A 20,852-nucleotide genomic window follows, 5' to 3' on the forward strand; every position below is an offset into this window, starting at 1 on the left:
TGTGTGTGTGTCTGGGGGTGCTGGAAAGCTTAGTTTCCCAAGTCAGTCTTCTTATAACTGTGTCACCTCCTCAGAGCTTGGGGCTACCTTCTCCTCCAGCTTGGGTTAACCTGCCGCCTCCACTTTGATCCCATCCAGACCTGAGGCCCCTGCTGACCTGGGCTGCGTTTTAAATAGCAGGTGTCCTGTGAACCCAACGTCTGGCCACATCCGTGTACCTACACGGAAAATGCGGACATAAAGATCCGTTAGCTTTGAAATGAGCTTTAATTTGTTTGTTTTCTGTAAGTGCATTTATCGACGTAAACAGAGCAGGTTAAAGAGATTTCCAGGGGAGAGCAGACTATTGCTGGTATGCTGGTTTTAATTCAAAAAAGAAAGAGAAAGGCTCCCTGGTGACACCCCTCTGACCTGGTGACCTGGTCCTGACTGCCGTCTCTCCGGGAACTTGAGCTGTTGAAACAGCAGTGGGCGACGACGGCAGTTGAAAACCCACCCAGACTGCTCTGCAGCCAGGCCCCGCAGGCCACCCTGAGCTCTCGGCACAGGAAGGGTGTGTGTATGTTCCTGATAGATCACCTGGGCCTGCCATTGTGAATCAAAGACGGAATCACCTCCTGACACTACGGATCTGGAAAAATAAAAATCTCTAGAAAGAACGTCCAATTTGGAGACGACGGGAGGAGGGGGAGCGGGCACCCCCGCGGAGGGCAGGCCGAGTGGAGACGGTGTTTGAGTGGGGCCCCCGAGGCACACACGTGACCCCTCGGTGCTCAGGTGGGGGCTGCGGGAGAAACCTACCGGCCGAGCCCGAGGCCCGGTTGGACCAGGGGGCCAAACCTGGCTGTAAACAGGAAAGGCCACGCCATGCTGCTTCTTTCCTCAGGATTTCCTTAATTTGTGCTTCCCTTTGGTTTGACAGTTAAAATGAGATGGGATGAGGGGAATGGGGCGGGGGTGGGGATAATGGTTTCTGTCCCTTGTCCAGAAACTGAGAGAAGAGGTGACAGCGGGCATCGGATGGGCAGGGCAGGTGCTTCCTGGCCTGACGTGGGTCATCGCGCTCAGCGTGCAGAGCCGGGCGCTCCGGGAGTGATCGCCAGCCTCTGGGGGGCCTCGCTTCTGCCGCAGGGGGACGTGGATGGTGGACGGGCTTCCCAGTGGGGCTCTGGCTGTCGAGGCCCAGAGGTGGCGACCTGCTGCGTGGGCTGCTACTGACGGCCGCGCTGCGACTCCATCTCTCTCCCTCTCTCTAGTTACACACGGTGTGGAACCATTCAGCAGACGTCGCAGGAAAGACAGCAGGTTCCTTCCACTCATTCCATCTCCAGAGTTGAAAAAGAGCAGTTGCTAAAATAAACAATTTCTCGATTGTGTTCTGGTGGCCGTGGGCCCAGTGGCCACGGCGTGGCGGGGGGTGCTGGAGGGGGGAGGGCCCCAGCTGAGTGAGGGGCTCACTCAGGACAGGCACAGTCAGCTGGGCCGAGCGAGGCTCAGAGTAAGGCGGCACTCCTCACAGAAGAACACATCGGAAGAAGCTGCTCCTCTTCTGCTGGTCTGGGGTGATTTTGACTCCTTGGTTGCTCCCCTGGGGGCTGTTGCCTTCCTGAAATCACAAGGGGTTTCCTGGGGTTACAGCCAAGCAACATGAGCTCTACGTCCCTCCATCAACCAGCCAGTGTATCCATCTGTCACCTTCCAACCTACCATCCACCCGTCTCCTTCCTTCCTTCCATCCAACCATCCATCCATCCCCTTCCATCCACCCACCCACTCCCTCCCATCCGTCATCGATATACCCCCTTCCTTCTTTCCATCCATCTCCTTCCCACCAACCATCCCAACCATCCCCTCTTATCATCCATCAATCCTTCCAGCTGTCCCCTCCAACTGACAACTCAAATTTCAAACACCCACAGATGTGCTTTTCATCCACTAGCCATCCATCGCTCCTTCTAACCGGGTGTTCCTTCCATCACTCATTCATCCACCCATCCACCCCTTTCCAACATCTTTCCAACCACTGATTCACCCATCTCATGCTCTTCTCTCCCATTTTCTTTTTTCCAGTCACCCATCCTTTCCTCCTTTCCATCTCCTATCAGAGAGGCAGCTGAGGGGCAGCGAGAGGCTCTGCCTCTTGGGATGTGGAGGTGCTGCGTTCCAGGTCCTGTTGCCACTCACACCCACAGGCCTCCCTGTCCCTGTGGCAAGGCTCTGGCTCCCACCTCTCCCCACGGTTCACCCTCCGCCCTGCTGCAGATGAGGCACGCCCCAAACTCGAGCCCTTCTGAAAACCCATCAGTGCTGCTGCCCAGCATTTGAAGCCTCTGATCTGGCCCCTGCCAGCCCGACATCTGAAATCCTATTTTTCCTGACATGTTTGGAAGGGTGTAGTGCTGTTTCTTTGACTAATTTCTTCTCACCTTCCAGTTCTCAGGTAAAATCTGAATTTATTCAACAGTAACTGCTGAATGTTATAACAATGCCCAACTTATACACTGTCCCATTTCAATTACATTAAAAAAAAATAAAAAGACTGACAGGAGATGATCCGGGACTGCCACTCTGAACATAAACAAAGGTAGTAAGAACTGGACAGAGTTTCACTGTTGGTGATTTGCAACTTAGTTAAAAAAAAAAAAAGAAATTACACAGATTATCGCTGAGCATCAGCATCTCATAATCTATGCCTCAGAAGGGGGCAACCAACAGGCCTGTATGAAAAGCACAGGCAGGGACATTCCTGGTGGGCCAGCAGTTAGGAATCCACCTTCCCATGCAGGGAACGTGGGTTTGATCCCTGGTAAGGGAACTAAGATCCCACATGCCATGGGACAACTAAGCCTGTGTACTCCAGAGCTCACGCTTCGTACGAGAAGCCTACGCGCTGAAACTAGAGAAAGCCCGCATGCCACAACAAAGATCCAACACAGCCGAAATAAAAAATAATAATCGTACAACAAAGTAAAAAAAAAGCATAAAGTGTTGTCATGATGCCCAGTGTAACTCCCAGTGGGCCCAAGTGAGCCAGAACGACGGTTGAGAATCAAAATTTTATGGTTATATTGAAGAGAAAAGAATTCTAAGAAAATTGCAACTGTAAGAAAATTTTTCTAAAAGTACGCTGGCTTACACAGACTGTTTCCTGTTTTGGCTAAAGGGCTGCTACTCAATCCATCATGTGCCCTGCAATTCAATTCACAGCATCTTAGAATTAATGACCAGATGTAGAATGGGTCATAAAGAGAGTGCTTCAAGCTCTTGTATCAGACAACAGGAAGCATCACTCGGCAGAAAAAGAATGGTTCCTGGAACAGAGGCCCTGGAGCAAGGCTCACGGCAGCATGTAGGTGCTAAACATGCCCAGAACACAGTTCAGTGTTCAGACTCCACCAAGAAAGCGCTAGTGATGCCGAATGCTTGGGACTACGAAACTGCTCGTGTGGTAAACCAACAAGCTGGAGATGAGTGAAAGGGTCTATGAGGAGGGACTCAGGCAGGACCTCTTAGAAGCCTCAGAGCCCTGGGATGCACTGAAGGTTGCCACAACTTGCAGACAGAGGCTGGAAGGAAAAAGGCTATCAACCTGCCAGACTTGTCAGGATGGAAAACCAGCAGCTGTCAAGACACAAGCCTTGCTTGGGGGCCTTGCTACTGGGTAGACTGTGGTTCTAAGCCTGCCTGGCGGGTTTTTCTGCAGAAGGCCCTCCATCTTCCTGCGTGCTTGGCTCCTGAGAGGGGAGGAAAGGGCCCTGTGTCCCCAGCCAGCTGGTGGGGTTAGTGAGCAGTGGGTGCTACTGAGTAGCTCTGGGCCAGAGGAAAGATGAAGCTCACGATGGACTTCCCTCATGGCACAGTGATACAAATCCGCCCGCCAACGCAGGGGACATGGCTTCGATCTTCCATCTGGGAAGATCCCACATGCTGTGGAGCAACGAAGCCCGTGCACCACTACTGAGCCCGCTCGTTACAACTACGGAAGCCCTCGAGCCTAGAGCCCGTGATCCACAACAAGAGAAGCCCCCGACTCTAATGAGAAGCCAGCGCACCATAATTTAGAGTAGCCCCCGACTCTGCAACAAAGACCCAGTGCAGCCAAATAAACAGTAAAATAAACAAATTAAAAACAACAAAACAACTATGTCATTCTTAAAAAAAAAAAAAGATGAAGCTGATGAGCAAGCTCAGGGTGGATGCCCCCACCCCACCTGCTAATTCGGCCCTGCTTCCTAAGTGCAGCCCTCAGAAGCAGGGCCCTGACCACTGGTGGCGATGCTGGCCGGTTCCAATAGGGACACCCACTCACCAATTTTTTATCCATTTTTGCTTTGATGTCTCTGGCGAGAGTGTAAAATGCCTGTGGAATAAGCACACAGTTAGCACCCTGGGAGTGGGAGGCAGATGGGGGCTGGCTGGTTCCTGGCCCCTGCCAAGCGATGCGTGTGGCTCAACGGTGGAGCCAGTGGGGGTAACGGTGTTAGGACAGAGACCCAGGCATGGGGCTCACCCGTCCATCCTCATCTATCTCCTGTGGCTGCAGGGATACCCCCGCTCACCCAGACCACCACTTCCCCTGAGCCAATGACCCTGGAGGTGGGATCACCCTTGACTGGTTAGACAGGAAACTGAGGCTTGGAGGGGCCACGTGACTTGTCCCAAGGCAGCCAGTGGCTCACTGACTCCTCGAGCTCTCATCCTCGACCCCCGTGCTCTGTCTGCCTGCTCTGCCCTGCTTCTAACAGTCAGAGGCAGGGCAGAAAGACAAGAGGCTGGCTCCCTGGCCAAACAAGCTTCATTTTGGGTCGCTGCCCCCAAAGGCCTGGTAGGTAGGGTCAAAGGTTCATCTTCCCAGGATGGGTGAAGGCTCGAGCTGACCTGACCCCAGGCTGCTGCTGGTCCCAGTCTCCTGACCATTTATTTCTTCCCTTCCCTCATCTGGGCAACACTTCCAAACCCCACTCTGGTACCAGCCCTGCCCCGGGCCTAATACAGGGATGAATCAGCCTTAGCACGATTTGTTGAGGGACTCCTGGTCTGGGGAGAGACAGAGTCTCACCGAAGACACGCTGATGTGGTCAAGTTCTGCTGTGGAGAGGGTCTTGGGGTGCTAGGGATGCCCAAAGTGGTGGGCCTAAGGGCTTGGGGGATGGCACAGGCCTCCTGGGGGAGGGGCCGCACGGGCTCGTCCCTAACAGGAAAGGGAAGGGGGGCAGGACCACGGTAAAGGCTTGGAGGAGGGCACGGCCCAGGGGGCCAGGGACAGAGAGAGATGGGTGAGGCCTGAGTCATGGGCGACACACACTGGCTGGGCTAGCTAGGCACGGCTTTCTGTGCCTCTTGTAGGTGGCTAAGGTCGGGAGTGGTGTGGAAGATCCATTCTGGAAAGACCTCAGAAGTGGCGTAATGCAGCAGAAGGCAGGGGGGCTACAGGGCTGGTGGAGCGGAGACGAAGGCCTGCTTGGGGCCAGGTCTCGGCAGGGCCCCTGCTCTGGATAGGCGGGCGCTGCGAATGAAAGCGCACATCTGGAGGCGGGCCTGGGTGCCGGCCGCTGGAGGACTCTCTGCGCCTCGGTCCCCCACCCACAAAACCGCGCCTGCTCCCCAGCGCGGCCCGAGAGCCAGTGAGATCCTGTCCCAGGTACCCAGCTGGGACTGGCCCCTGCTGGTGTCAGAACAAGGAGGCGATTCCCCAGACTGCTTGGGCCTTGCAAGGGGCCTGGCACGTGGTGCTGCTCAAGGAGAACCTCACGGTCCTCAGTCTAGAGGCCGCGGGAGCCTGTGGCCAGTCCCTGAGACAGCCTCTTTGGAGGGTGCTATCTGACCCTTGGCCCAAATGGGCTGGTGCCGCGAGCCTGGGACTCACGTTCTCCACGTTGATGTTGGCCTTTGCGCTTGTCTCCATGAACTTGATTCCATAGTCCAGGGCCAGCTGGGAGGGAGGGAGACACATATGTGACCATCAGCTGCTGGGTGCCCTGACCCCCACACAGCACGCTAAGTGGGTAACAGTGAGGGGGCCTACGCCCTCCAGCCCCCGGTGGAGAGCAGGTGGTGAGCGTCCCTGGCAGGAGGGTCGTGGGGCCTGGCTCAAACCATGGCTCTGCTCTCTGCCCCTCCGGCCTCACGGGGACCCATGCGACGCTGGGTGGGGCAGCAAGGCACACCAGGAAGCCCTCGCTGCCTTCAATCTTTAGGCTGAAGCCTGGCTAGGCACGTGCATCCCCCCTTCCCTTCCCACGGCACATGCCCACTGACATCCGACTCCACTGTGTGCCTTAGCTACGCCTAGCATCCCGCGAGGGTGGGTCATCTTTGTTCGTAAAGATGGTGAGGGATTCTCCCCTTCCAAGCCTGCCCCCCAGCCGCACCAGGGGGCCCATGTGGGGCAGGGCAGGGCTGGCCTCCGTGCAGGGGACTCTAGACCCTGAGCTCCCTCTGCCCCTGGCACCTGGCAGTGCCCACCACACCCACCTTTTCTCCCCGCTCCTTGGACACCTGTCTCTTGTCGTTCACATCGCACTTGTTCCCAAGGATCATCTTCTCGACATCTGCAGAGGCGTGCTGGGGAGGGGCGGGGCGGGGCGAAGGGGAGGGCTAAGGCAGACTGGACCGTAGGCCCGCTGCCAACCCGTGCCCAAGGTCAGAGCAGCGTGGCCCGGACGGCTAGACACACCCTGAACACAGGGCAAGCTGGAGCTCAGAGAGGCTGCGGGGCCTGTCCCGTGTCTGGGAGCCAGTGCCAGGGCCGAGCGCAGGGTTCTGCCTGCCACCCCGGCCAAGCGCACGCTTTCTGGCGGTCAAGGATGCCTTCTCTATGGGCTGCATCAACCAGGCTACCGTGCTTGTCCTTGGACTCCTGGCGGTGTCTGGCCTATGGGAGGCAAGTGAGGTTGGGGTCCTGACCCCTGCTCGCCTCTCTCCTTCCCTGGCTCCTGGGCTGGAGGCATCAGCCGCTGCTCTAGCCAGCTCTCTTGTTTTGGGCTCCAGACACAGGCTGTGCCCGGGGTGGTCCTAGCCCTTGGCAGTCACCAGCGCTGGGTGCTGTGCCTTAAGGGCGTTTCCGTAACTCTGCCCTCATGCCTGAAAGGGCTGCCCTGGTAGCTCAGCTGGTAAAGAATCTGCCTGCAAAGCAGGAGACCCTGGTTCGATTCCTGGGTCGGGAAGATCTGCTGGAGAAGGGATAGGCTACCCACTCCAGTGTTCTTGGGCTTCCCTGGTGGCTCAAACCATAAAGGATCCGCCTGCAAAGTGGGAGATCTGCATTCAATTCCTGGGTTGGGAAGATCCCCTGGAGAAGGGAACAGCTACTTACTCCAGAATTCTGGCCTGGAGAATTCCACGGACAGAGGAGCCTGGCAGGCTACAGTCCATGGGGTCGCAAAGAGTCAGACAGGACTGAGTGACTTTCACTTTCACTTCATGCCTATGGGAGGTTCCTTCTTCCCTCTCTCCTCTACACCCCACAGTGGGCCTCACTTCCTGAAGGGTTAGGCCATGAGAGGCCCTTAGAGATACACCAGTGTGCAAGCTATCTACAGGAGGGTTTCAAAGCACAGGAAGTGGAAAGTTATCCAGACCCATGATCGAGCTTATCTAGTTTCTCAAGGAGGGAAAAAAGGTGGGCTGACTTCATGGCCACTTGCTTTAAATCAGAGACATCAGAAAAGCAGAGGAGGGCCTGAATCTCAGCTCTGCCACCCACTGACAGTGTAGCTTTTCACCACTCTGATCCTCGGTCTCCCTTTTGGTGTTATAAATGAAGTGATAATGTTTCTTATTTTTATATAAGGTGGGTCTGAGGTGACTAAAGCAAACAGAACCTTTCTGTTCTCAAAGATATAGTTCTTTTTCAAAAAGTGTGTGCGCTTTTTCATTTGCGCAAAGAACAGGTTTAATGTTATTACTTCAGATAAATAAGTAAATACACTTTTTTTAAAAAAAGAAAAGGTTCTTCTTGCTGTAGCTTAGATATGGCTTCAGAAAAACGCCCTCTGCTGCTCCCAAATGTCCTACTAACTGGAAGGCTCTCTTGCCCACTGGTCGGAACGGAGAACTTCCAGAGACTGGTGTAAGGCCCCCTCCTGCCAGCACACGTGGGGTCCTCAGCCCAGAGCACCTGTCCACAGGTGCCGACCGTGCTGGGACCTTCAGCCCTAGCTTCACAGGTGCATGAAGTTCTCAGATCGGAAGCCTCGCCCGATGAGTCATCAAAAGCCACAAGTTTGTCATTGGGGGAGGCTTTGGGGGTGAGGGCAAGCTCTTTGGAGAGCAGGATGACGACCACTCTGGTTTTGGGACTGGTGGGGCGGGAAGGGGGGCCTGGGGTTCTCTTCCCTTGGGGTTCTAGGTCTCCTCCCATGGGCTGCTGCGGGGCCAGCACGGTTGGCCTGAGCATGGGTCCCTCCTCCCAGCTCACAGCCCGCTCTGTGGCAGCTCAAAGTCCGGCCTGACACGCCCTCACCACACCCTCCAAGTACAAAGGTCACGCCACTTGGAGACCCTTCCTTCTTTAGAAAGCAGAATGCTCATGGAGCCTGGGTCTCCTTCTTCCATGATCTCGGGGTTAAAAAACAGACAAACCCGGCTGGTGGAATGGCCTCTCGGGGCTGCTCTGTGACAAAGCCACGCGTGGGTGGTTTCCAGGGTTGACTGTGTGAATTTCCGTCCCTCTTTGTTCCTAGCGAGCTACTTCGAGGTGCCTCTGTGCTCAGGGATCTCACGGGTAAACCAGGGCGCTCCTGGAGACTTACCTCTTCAATGTTCCGAATCCAGTTCCGGATGTTATCAAAGGACTTCTCGTTGGTGATGTCGTAGACCAGCATGATGCCCTGAGCAGGGGGAGACAGACACACAGGCTCTGGACAAGCTGCGAGCTCTCTCCGGCGGGAGGACCCAGCAAGGTGGGCAGCAGGGGCCCTGAGAGGACGCCCTCCCAGCCCCTTCCTCCTGCTGAGCTCCGGCACCAGCCTCTCCCTGGTGGCCCCGGCTCTAGTCCTGTTGCTTGGCCACCGGTGTGACCCTTCCTCCAGAAGGCCGGACACTACTACCCTCATGCTCACAGAGGAGCCCTGCGGCGGGAGAAACACAAGCCCGCACGTCTTGGCAGCCAGCGAGGTCCCAGTGGCTGGCCCCCCAACCTCGCCCCCTGCAGCCCCTGCTCTACAGGCTGCGCCCCGTGATCCTGATGCGCACCGTGCTCCCCCGCTTGCCCCCCCGGCGGTGCTCGGCCTCTTCCACCCCCTCTCACCCCGCGCCCTGCCGAGTGGCCTCCTAGACTCAGCCAGGGCTGCCTCTTCTGCTCATCCCGGCATCACCCCTCGTCTAGGGCCCACCATGAGCTGGGCACTGTAATAGGGTCTCCCTGAGGCCCACAGGCTTGGGTTGGGTGCCCCACTGTGCCCACTGTGAGAATGGGGACCCTGAGGCTGCAAGTGGCGGCGGGGGGAGGGGGGCTAGGTCCCTCTCTCCAGACACACAAGAAAGTAAAGGACACAACTGGGGTCTAAGCCTAGGGGGACAAACCCTGATGCCCATGTGCCTTCCGGCAACCCCACCATTATTGGGCTGGCTTCAAGCGCTGAGGCAGGCAATGCTGAGGCCTCTGTGGTTCTGTAACCAACGTGTGAGCCACTGGGAGATGGTCCATGGGTTCTGAAACAGCTGCAAAGTGAACCCGCCTCCGCTTGAGCCTACAATCTGCCATCACCGAGAAGGACAAATACCCCATTTGATAAAAGAGGAAACTGAAGTGCAGAGAGTGGTGGCCTTTACGATTCCAACCCAGCTCTGATGGAGCTGATGACAGGAACTCCCTGGACCCTCCACAGGATCAAGGAGTGCTCAGGACCACCCCGTGACAGGACCCCTGCGGCCCTGGACATCCCCACAGGGCACGTGGTGAGCCAGCCTGCAACAGGATATCTGGCCCTTGTGTGGCTCGGCCCCTGGGTTCCGAGGCACACGGCCCCAGCTGTCCTGCCAAGGCCCAGCATACTCCATTCCCTCACCTTACATGCTTCCCTGGGGGGTCAGAATCTGCCTGCAACGCAACGCAGGGGCGTGGGTTTGATCCCTGGGCTGGGAATATCCCCTGGAGAAGGAAATGGCAACCCACTCCAGTATTCCTGCCTGGAGAATCCCATGGACAGAGGAGCCTGGTGGGCTACAGCCCATGGGGTTGCAAAGAGTCAGACACGACTTAGTAACTAAACAACAACCACCTGCTCCAGGGGCCTAAACCCTCTGTTCACAAGCTCTGGTGCTGGCCAAGATGTCTCTAAGGCTGCCTGAATTTGCAGAGTAAGAACGCGGGCCATGTGTGCTGGGCAGATAACCACAGGGCGAGGCTGTGACAAAACCACAGAGAGGGCAAGCAAGCCGCTGCAATGCCCAATCCCCGTCGTGAGTGTGAGGCTACCTAAGTGGCCATATAGCCCGCCACAGCCACGACTTCTCAAAAATGCCACCTGGCAACCCTCGCTCAGTGGTCTCTTGCGGAGACTAGATGGAGACTGCGGACAGAAGGCTTGGAGGAGCTCTTGGTGGCTGTGAAGTGTGCCACGCTCCAGCCAAGGTGAGCGTGAGAAGACGACTGGTGGGTGGACACTCTGAATCGGGCATCACTGGGGCCTCTACCCACGGGGCAAGAAACCCCACAGGCCTGGGAGGCCTTTCTGCCCGTTTATTCAGGGACTGGCCCCTTGGTGGCCTAGGATTCTGCTGCCACCACTGCTAGGTTGGTGCCATGGATGCAAGGTTCCAAGGTCCAGATTTTTACCTCCAGGGGCTTGGCGGGGAGGGGGGCCGGGGGATATGAATACAACTCTATCAGGAAGGCACAGGAGACCCTGGAAAGCAACTGTTGTTGCTCCGTCATATGTGACTCTTCCGACCCCATGGACTGCAACCCGCCAGGCTCCTCTGTCCATGGGATTTCCCAGGCAAGACCTGCTTACATTCCCACAGAAGGTAAAAGTCTTTCGTGTAAGAAGTGGGTTGCCATTTCCTTCTCCAGGGCATCTTCCCGACCAAGGGCTTGAACCTGCGTCTCCTACATTGGCAGGTGGATTCTCCACCGCTAAGTCACCAGGGAAACCCAAAACACAGGCTCACTCTATCTCTGGTCCTCCCTGATGCTCCCCTCAAGGCTCCAAGTGAGCATCTTCCTGGCCTGTTAGGGCACAGCGCCCCAGATCTGACTGCAAGCTTACAACTGGACACCGGATGTCCGATGCTCCCCAAACTTTGGACCCAAGGGTCTAGTGCCACAAGGACAAAGAGAAGGTGATGACGGGGCTGCAGCAGTGGCAACGTTCCCTGCCCTATCTTTTATGGTCACCCCTGGCTGTACAAGGCTCTGGGGCACCGGAAGTGCGGCAGGCGGGACTGAGGGCCTGGGTCGCCAGCGTTAACAGATTTAGATTCAAATGGCCACACTCAGCTGGAAGCTTCTGTAAGAGTTAGCGTAGGTCTGGGAGGACATGGTCACCTTGGGACTGGACAGGGTCTCACAGATGGCTCAGTCCTGCCTCGTCGGGAGCTCGCTGAGGACATGAGGGCTGGGAAGAGCCAGTCACTCACTACCAGCCCAGACATTTATGTTCTGTGTGAATTTAAGCAGGGCCTGAAATGGTGCCGAGCCTCAGGCTCCTCATCTGTAAAATGGGGACGATCATGGCACTTACACTCAGGGCTTTATGGTCAAGATCTAGGCCCCCTGCCAGCTGCAGAGAAGGGTTTGGCGAATGGGGCAAGTGGATGGTGGGTGGGGGTATTATTTCAGCCCAGAGAGGGACAGGGTCTGCCTGAGGCCACACATCAAAAGCGCCCCCAGGACCCAAGTGCCCCAAGACCTCGCTGTACCACAGCACAGCAAGGTGAGGGGAAAATTAGTAAATTAATTTTAATGAGGAGCACTACGGTTGCATCCCACATGATTGAGTTTCTATTATGTTCAGATGCTGTGCGGGATGCTCTAAATACTTAATGCTTCTATTCATTGCTGCTGTCTGCCGGCACTTCCCAAGCTCCTAGCACCCTCAGTTTGGTCCCAGGCATTGGGCATGTGCTGGGAACCCAGAGGCAGCCCAGCCCTCTTGGAGCTTTCGGCCTAGTGGAGGAAACAGGTCTAAGCAGCTGACTGATGGGGCAAAGCTGGAGCTGGAAACGGGGAACTGGCCATCTATGCTCACAACTGCCTGGGACATTCCTGTTCTCTATACCACTTTCCAAGTAAGGAGAACGCGCTCAGAGAGCGACCCAGGTGGCTGAGTAGGTCTTGGGGACCTTCCTCCCACTCCCCGCAGCCCCTGGGTACCCTGCTTTGTATACACTCCTCATAGGTGTGGGACCTGTTTGCGGATTGTGAGGACAGGACCCTGGCCCAGGACAGGTTGCCCTCTGCATCTGATTGGGGCCTGGCCTGGAGAAGGTGCTTGGTGAAAGTATTTGACGGATGAAGAGTGAGTCCCCCCAATCGCCTCATCCTGCCTCAGGCCCAGGAAACAGATATAACAGACAACAACCCAGAGCAAGTCAGCTCCTGAAAGATCTTCAAGTTTTCAGTAGCAAATTCCACAGAGACTGACGCGGGCCATGTGGGCGCTCCTCAGCGTTGGGGCATGCCAGCTCCGATTTACCTGACCTCACCTGGAAGAACCGGCTTCCTGTGTCTTCCTTCACTCCTGGGGAATTAGGTTTCCTTGAACCCTGCATTGTCTCTGGAGCTGGAAGGGGATGCATGGACAAGGGGGTGGAGGTGGGGCACAGAGCCTTTTCCTAAAACTAACCTGGGACCAAGGACCCCCGAGGAGCCAGACCATGGGCTCTTCAGAAACTTCCAGGTATCAGTGTCTAAGGACGAGATGTTCATTTGACTTGAAAAAAAAAAAAGCCCCAAACCCCACGCAAACCAATACATACCATTGCACCCCTGTAGTAGGCCGTCGTGATCGTCCGAAACCGCTCCTGACCAGCTGTGTCCCTAATGATGAGAAGGCGAAGAAGGGATATCAGTGGTGATGCAGAACAAGAGCAATCGTCACAGTGGTAACGAGGGGCATTTACCCAGGACGGACAGCCAGCTTTCTCATGGGTCATCATCTCCTGATTCACTACTCTGCTGTGGGGCACTGGCCCCCATCATTAGAGACAGAACCACGGCCAGGGCAGCTGTCTGACGTCTCCTGGCTGGGGATATGCCAGAATGGCTCCTCTTCCATACCCTGTCTTCCTGGGGATTTCCCCCAGGGTTTCTGGGCCACAGAAGAGCCAAGGCTGGGTGGTATTATCTGCGAAAATCTGGGGCCAGGTGTGTGGAAGGGGCTGGGCAGGTGGCAGGGGGACACAGCCCTCGTTGGTGGGCTGAGTTAGGGGAGCCCCGAGAAGCTCAGGAAGCAGCTCCCTGCTCACCATTCTTGGTGGAGACCCCAGGGGAAAGGCCTTCCTTGTGGGTATGGTGGCGACACCTAGGTCAGACATACCCCTGCCCAGCCCAGCTTCTGGCACGGAGGGTATTCAGTATTCTGTTTGAAGGTGACAACTGGCCAGTGGCAGAGCCAGGGCAAGACCACAGCTTTTGTCTCTGGGCCCAGAGCTCCTCCTGCGACCCTGCACCACCCTCTGCTCAGGGCTCGGCATGTCCGGACCAGACAGACACACCTGGTTTGGGGCCATGCTGACTTTTGGCCGCCAATAGCAGGTGACGCTAGCAGTTATGATCGGTTATTTTACGACTGTTCTAGAGAAGTTTTAAGAGTCGTTAACCCCACTGTGACCGCTAAGAGCAGAAGCAGGAGGAGGGGAGGAAAAGAAAGCAAAGCTTCTGCTTGCTGGTGCAGTGTCCCTTTGAACTTGGGCCCTGAGGCTGCAGGGAGCCAACGTGTTGTAAAATAGAGGAACTTGAACAGCCTGTAACTTACGAGGCGGCCAGAGACTGGCTGCCTCCCGAGCTCAGGAGGATCAGTTAGGCCACACCCAGATTTCAGTTCTGAAGTTGGCCTCAGAGGTAGAGACCCCTGAAGTTGAGGGGACCCGCTAGGTGGGTGGGGCAGCGCTCAGCATCTGAGACTTGAGCTGGGGAGAGGAGCTGCAGGGAGGGGGCTCCACAGCCCATCTCACAGGCCCCATCCCACACACAGGCACGTGCCTGGACTGGAAGGACCGAGTTGCCCTCCCCAATGTGACCTCTCTCTGTGTGGTTCAGGGTTTGCGTTTCCCCTGCGAGTGATGGGGCTGCAGGCCGAGGCCCTCCTACATCTGACCACCTGAGCCCAGCCTTCCTAGGGTGGTGGCCTACAGACCACAATCCATGATGGGGACTCACAAATTCTGATTTTATGGAGCACAGGAAGTCAGTCCCAGGTGAGCCGAACAGAAACAGATCTCCCTGTTGGGCCTGGCCTCAGCTCGTTTTCGGTTCTGGGGTTTCAGGTCTGCATGTTAGGAAGTGAGGCCCGGGTGTCCCCAGGAGAGAAAAGAGGAAGTGATGTTAGGCCTCCCTCATCAAGCTGATGGGCTCATGGAGAGGCCGGGCAGAGGTATCCTGCTATTTTGGTGGCCTTCACTGCTGCCACGAGGGTTCTCTGTGAGCTCAAGGGGAGCGGGCTGCTCTGAGGCGCAGTGTGTGCCCACATGTGAACTGGGTCTGGTGGCTATGTCCTCAGAGGGGGTGGACACCGACTCTAAGCCCCACCAACCAGCAGAGCACTGTTCCTGGGGCTTCTGTTGGCTCCTCCTTTCTTTTTCTGGCCATATACCTGGGGATATGGGGCTTCCCTAGTGGCTCAGATGGTAAAGAATCTGCCTGCAATGCAGGAGACTTGGGTTCAACCCTGGGTCGGGAAGATCCCCTGGAGAAGGGAATGGCAACCCACTCCAGTATTCTTGCCTGGAGAATTCCATGGACAGAGAAGCCTCATGGGCAGTAGTCCACGGGGTCGCAAAGAGTCAGACACGACTGAGCGACTAACATTCACGTTTCTGGGCACGTGGGATCTTAGTCCCCTGACCAGGGATCGAGCCCATGCCCCGTGCAGTGGAAGTGCAGTCTTAACCACTGGACCACTGGGGAAGTCCCTTCACCTGGGGCTTCTGAAGAAGGCCCAAAGTGTTTGGGCTAGGCACAAAGAGATGAGGGCCGTGGTCGGGGGGCGTGGGGTTGGGGGGTGTGGGTGGCGGGGAACCAGGGGCTTCTAGCTCAAAGCACTTGCTGGTGGAGGGACTGATGAAGGCCACAATGCTTACCATATCTGTAGCTTAATTCTCTTGCCATCGAGCTCTATGGTCCTAATTTTAAAGTCAATTCCTGAGAGAAAAGAAAAAAGGCACAACACCGTCAGCTTCTTTCCCAAGCTGCATCTACGGCAGGTGCTGCCAGCCTGTGCAAGAACAGCTGCCGCGGCCTCAAGGGCCCTGCTGGCGCTTGGGCATGCAGGACCTCTAAACTCCTCAAACAAATCTGGAGGCGCCTGATGAACTTTCTCCTCTCACAGAAGGGGAGGCTAAGGCTCAGAGGACAGAACGGAGCTGCAAAGAAGGAAGCTGGTGAGGCGCAGGGCTGGCAGGCAAACCCAGACAGCCCAGGTGCCAGAGCCTTGCTCTCTTCCCTTCCCTGGTCAGCGGCCTCATGGAGTGGGTGCCAGAGCCCCCTACTTCCCGCCACCTGTACCTGGCCCTCCGCGCACACGGGCGCTGGGCCCGAGATGTGCCCGATGCAGACGAAGTGCTGGCATTTACACGTGTAGTTCCTTCCCTGTGAGTGGCCCCCACCCGCCTGCCTGTTAGCTTGACAAAACCTGCTGAAAAGCCCCCTCCCAAGAAGCCTTCCTGACCCTGCCCTCCTTCTCTCCCACCCTCCGGCCCTAGGCCCCTTTCCCCCGCATCAGGGCAACCTCTCAGCCTTCTTAACTGCCCTCCAGGCTCTCCCACCACTGTTCCCTCAATCCCCTCCCTAGCTTCCCAAACACACACTCAACCATGTCACTGAGCTAACCTCAGCTCCAAACCTTCCAGTGTGTTCATCAGCACATGAGTGGACAAACAAAACGTAGTCCGTCCCTACAGAGGAATATTACTCAGCCATAAAAAGAAATGGAACCTTGACACACGCTGCTATGCAGATGAACTCTGGAAATATGACACTGGATGAGAGAAGCCAGACAGGAAAGGTCACCTAGTATACAATTCCAGTCATATGAAACAACCAGAAAAGGCAAATCCAGAGCAACAGAAAGGAGACTATTGGTTGCCCATGGGTGTGGGGGAATAAGTCTGACCAGCGGGTGTTGGCTGTCTTTCTGTCATAATGAAAATGTTCTCAAATTGACTGTGATGATGGCTGCACAACTCTGTAAATGGGTCTGAAGCCACTGACTTATACACTTTAAATGGGTGAGTTGAATTATATGTCAATAAAACTTTTTTTTTTTTTTGGCCATGCCGTATGACGTGCAGGATCTCAGTTTCCCGACCAGGGATTGAAATGAGCCACAGCAATGAAAGCCTGGGATCCTAACCACCAGACCACCAGGGAACTCCCCAAAGCAAGACTGTTTAAAAAATTTCCCCCAACACCTTTCAGTGGCTTCCCACTGACTCCTTGGCCCCGGAATAAAGTGAAGACAGTAGCCCAGGTGCTCTAACCTGGCCCCCTCAGCACCCATGGCTCTCAGCCTCCTCTCTGGCCACACCACCCAAGCATGTTTCAGCCACAAGGCTTTTAGGTCTGCTCTTTCCCCTCCGGGAATGTTCTTTCATTCCATGGCCACCTGGCTCCCCTCTCTCTTCACTCAGGTCTCTGTTCCAGTCACCTCCTCGAGGAGCCTTCCTAACCATCCTCTTTCCTCCAACCTGCTTCCTCTTCTTCATGTATTATCCCTCACATTGTTTATTCACTCCATGAAGCTAGGAGCAAAACGTGATGATCTGAATGGCCTGTGTGGAGGAGTAATAGCTAAGTGCAGTCTTTGCCCCTAAGAGTTTATTCTCAGTCTCTACCTGTGGGGATTTCCCTGGAGTCCTGTGGCTGAGACTGCACTCCCAATGCAGGGGACCCAGGTTCGATCTCTGGTCAGGGAACTAGATCCCACACACAGCAACTAAGAGTTCACATGCTGCAATTAAGCCCTGGTACACCCAAATCAATCAATCAATATATATATTTTTTTAATCTCCGCCTGTGAACCTTTGAGATTGAGGCCTAGCTTGACTCCTTAGAACCTAGGGTTCATGCGCGTGTGCTCAGCTGTTCAGTTGGGGTCAGACTCTTTCTGACCCCACGGACTGTAGCCTGCTAGAATACCTCTTAGGGATTCTCCAGGCAAGAATACAGGAGTAGGTTACTATTTCCTTCTCCAGGGGATCTTCCTGACTCAGAGACTGAAGCTGGGTCTCTTGCGTCTCCTGCACTGGCAGGCGCATTCTTTAACCACTGAGCCACCTGGGAAGCCTAGAACCCCACAGGGGAACGCTAATTCCATCCTTGCCTGCCTTAGGAGCTGTCCTGTGGACGAGAGGGAAGGTAAGCCTGCATCTGAGTACTGGCCTTTAGAATAAAAGCTCCAGGAGGGCAGGTGCTCTTTTATTTATGATTGCATCTCCAGTGACCAAGTGCAGCAGGGGTTGAGTACGTATTTGCTAGAAGCTGATCACCCAGTCCTGCACACAAACTCTGACTGCAGGCCTAGTTAGTTAACAGTTCCGCTTCCTCCTGATCCATCCAAGTCACCCCTCCAGTTCCGACACTAAGCCAGATGCCTGGTGCGCAGCAGGCAGTGGGGAAAAGATGGCTGCGTGAAAAAAAATGAAGAGCAATAGATCTACGTGGTCCTGCGTGGGTTGGCAAGCACTTTCACGTACATCATCCACCTCCCTGAAGGAATGAATGAATGGGGCTCTAAGGAGAAGCCAGGGGTTGAGCCAGGCTGGGGAGAGCTAACTCCAGGAGCCACGGGGCCAAGTTCACACCACAAATGATCGATGGAGCTTATGGGAGCAGGCTTTGGCAAAAGTTAACCTGGGCAGAAAATGAACAGCCACTTAATCCCCAATCTATAAAGAAAATACAGAGGTACGCTCAGTGCCAATCGCATCTATGCATTAGGCTGTATTTCAGGACTAAGCCACATGCAAGTGGCTTCTTAAAGCATTCTTAAAGTCTTCCTAAAACATCCCTTACTCCTGTTATACATGCGTGTGTGCGCGCGTGCGTGCGTGAGTCGCTCAGTCGTGTCCAGTTCTTTGCGACCCTATGGACTGTAGCCCTCCAGGCTCCTGTGTTCACGGGATTCTCCAGGCAAGAATACTGGAGTGGGTTGCCATTCCCTTCTCCAGAGGACCTTCCCCATCCAGGGATCAAACCCAGGTCTCCTGCATTGAAGGCAGATTCTTTACTTTCTGAGCCACCAGCAAAGCCCACATACACGGGAATGAATGTATGAAATCAAGAAGCACTGTCCAATCGACAGAACCCAAAGCACCACTCTAGCTGCCTCTTGGGTTTTACTAAGACACAAAGTTTAATTAGGAAGTGTAAACTTTACAAGGCCTAAGAGTTACGAGGCCATAACTTCAAGGACATGCGGAATTAAATTTTCCTAGAAAATAGAGGCCAGCAGGAAGGCTACACATGTAATAAGGATCCTGGGGTGCGGGGGCGGGATTCTGGGTTTAAGTGCCACGTCCACCGCCTTAGATGACCTTGCCCAAGTGACATCCTCACCTGTAGGTGGAGGCTGGCCTCCTCAGAGACTAGATTGGGTTTTCCCATCAAGAACTAAGAAGCAAACAAAAAACTCAACCCCCAAATTCTCACTAGGAAGGTTCTGACTCTGGGAAACCGAGGTCTGGGCTGAGAGCAAGCCACAGTCTACCAGGAGTGAATACCACTTCCTGATTGGTGGGGATGCAAAGGTAAACCCCAAAGTCTGACCTTGGTGATAGTGAAGGAGAGGAATCAGAAGGACCTGTGTCCAGGGAAGGATGCTGTCAAGGTAGGAGACACTGCTTCCTCTAGATGGCCACTGACAATGGTGAAAGCCCGCTATTCATTGTACAGCTCTGATCCTCCACCATCCAGGTGCTGGCCAAAACAGAGACACCACTCCTAAACTGAATAGACAGGGCTCGGAGAGGTGAAGTGCTTGTTCAAGGGCAAACAGCACCTGGACATCAGAATGATGAGTGCCAGTCCAATTCTCTTTCCATTTGGCAGCTAAGAGTCTTGCAAAGTGCAGCTCTGGAGGAAGGCAAAGATGGAATCGGCAGCTCACTATGGGGATTAGGGAGATCGGGCACACATGGGTAAAGCAAAGCCCATTTCCTAGGTTTTTTTCCCCAACCCCTGGGCTTAGTGATCTTTCTCCCAGTTCCCCACCCCACAGCAAGGCTGCATAATTTACAGGCCATGGGCTTGACGGATGTTACTTTCAGGTCAAACCTTTTCATGTGGACAACGGTCATTTTTGTGGGGTGGGGAGAAGCCAGCTCCACTTTCATGGATGTCAGAACTGAGAAGCAACAACTCTGTTCCACCACAATGTGGGTTGGCCCTGCAGGCAAGGGCTGTTCTGCAAAGTGACAACCAGTGTCCTGGGCCGAGCGATAGGGAAGTCAGGGCTGTCAGTGGCAGCGGCTGATTTTGGTTTCTCACTGAAGCTTTTATCTGGCATCCGCCTCGAGATGACAGGTCCCAGAGCAGACAGCTATCAATCGCCATTTCTGTCACCCTCGAGTGGGATGGAAGGCTGGGCACGGGCAGGGAAAGTCTCTGGACTCCCTCTCACCATTCCTTCTAGAAGAAATTCATCCACGGGGGAAACAGGTCAGGGAGAGGGGTGCAACCCCTGAATATTCCAGAGGAAAGAAGAGATGTCTGGGTTGGAGTCCTGGCTTTGAGATAGATCAGCTGTGCTTGTCCTGGGGGTGAGTGCTCACATCTCTCTGGGATGGTTGAGCCTTGATTTCTGGGTTCAGACATAAAGTGAAGCCGCTCAGTCCTGTTCGACTCTTTGCAACCCCATTGGACTGTAACCTATCAGGCTCCTTCGTCCATGGGATTTTCATACGTATCTGGGAACAAATACCATTTTTGCCACCTGTAGACGGTGTGACCACAGGCAAGTCTAGTGTGCTCTGTGAGCCTCAAATTCCTCATCTGTGCAATGAACTAGTAACAGCACTTAATAGAGAGCATTCGGAAGTGTGATAATGCACCATAAAGCGCCTGGCACACAGTAAATGCGTAATAAGGTCAGATGTCACTTGTTGCTGTCCTTTCCCCATGGACAAATTCTCCATGCCTGTTTCCAATTAGTAAGACGAGGAAACCAAAAACTGCTTCAAGGGCTGCTGCAAAGACAGAACAAGACGACGGGGGCCAAGACCTCAACCAGGACATATACTCCCTGAGCAGGCTGAGGGTTGGGGCCTCAGTCTTCCCATCTGCAAAATGGGCACCTGGTCCCCACTCCCTCCCATGTCCGGGGAACCCCCAAACGCTGATGCAGGCGACTGCTCTTTAACCCTACGCCTCCCTTAGATCCTCTGAGATCCCTGGTCCATCCCGCCCGGCCGCTCCCTCAGCCCCAGCTCCTCAGGGGCGCGCCCGGCCCGGGCCTCGCGCGCCCCCAGCCGCTCCCCAGCCCCGCTACCTATGGTGGAGATGAAAGTGGAGTTGAAGGCGTCCTCGGAGAAGCGGAACAGGACACAGGTCTTCCCCACCCCCGAGTCCCCGATCAGCAGCAGCTTGAACAGGTAATCGTAGGTCTTCGCCATATTACACTCTCTCCCCGACGGGAAGTGCTGCTAGCGCGTCTCCACTGGCCGCTAGCCCCGTCCATCAGCGCCGATCC

The 20,852-nt window shown here is 55.2% G+C and overlaps 1 protein-coding gene across 1 annotated transcript; it reads right to left on the reverse strand.

Annotated features, from left to right (window-relative positions):
• Positions 1-346: 346 nt before the first annotated feature.
• RAB8A (RAB8A, member RAS oncogene family) lies at positions 347-20,791 on the reverse strand. The gene is made up of 8 exons (XM_052643182.1): positions 20,652-20,791; positions 15,247-15,307; positions 12,925-12,985; positions 8,754-8,831; positions 6,475-6,564; positions 5,867-5,932; positions 4,310-4,360; positions 347-1,606 (listed from the first exon to the last, which is right to left on the reverse strand). Exons 1-8 carry the CDS (start codon positions 20,773-20,775, stop codon positions 1,514-1,516), a joined length of 624 nt encoding a protein of 207 aa, XP_052499142.1. The 5' UTR covers positions 20,776-20,791; the 3' UTR covers positions 347-1,513.
• Positions 20,792-20,852: the final 61 nt, after the last annotated feature.

Source organism: Budorcas taxicolor, chromosome 7, assembly GCF_023091745.1.
Source record: "Budorcas taxicolor isolate Tak-1 chromosome 7, Takin1.1, whole genome shotgun sequence".
Taxonomy (NCBI): domain Eukaryota; kingdom Metazoa; phylum Chordata; class Mammalia; order Artiodactyla; family Bovidae; genus Budorcas; species Budorcas taxicolor.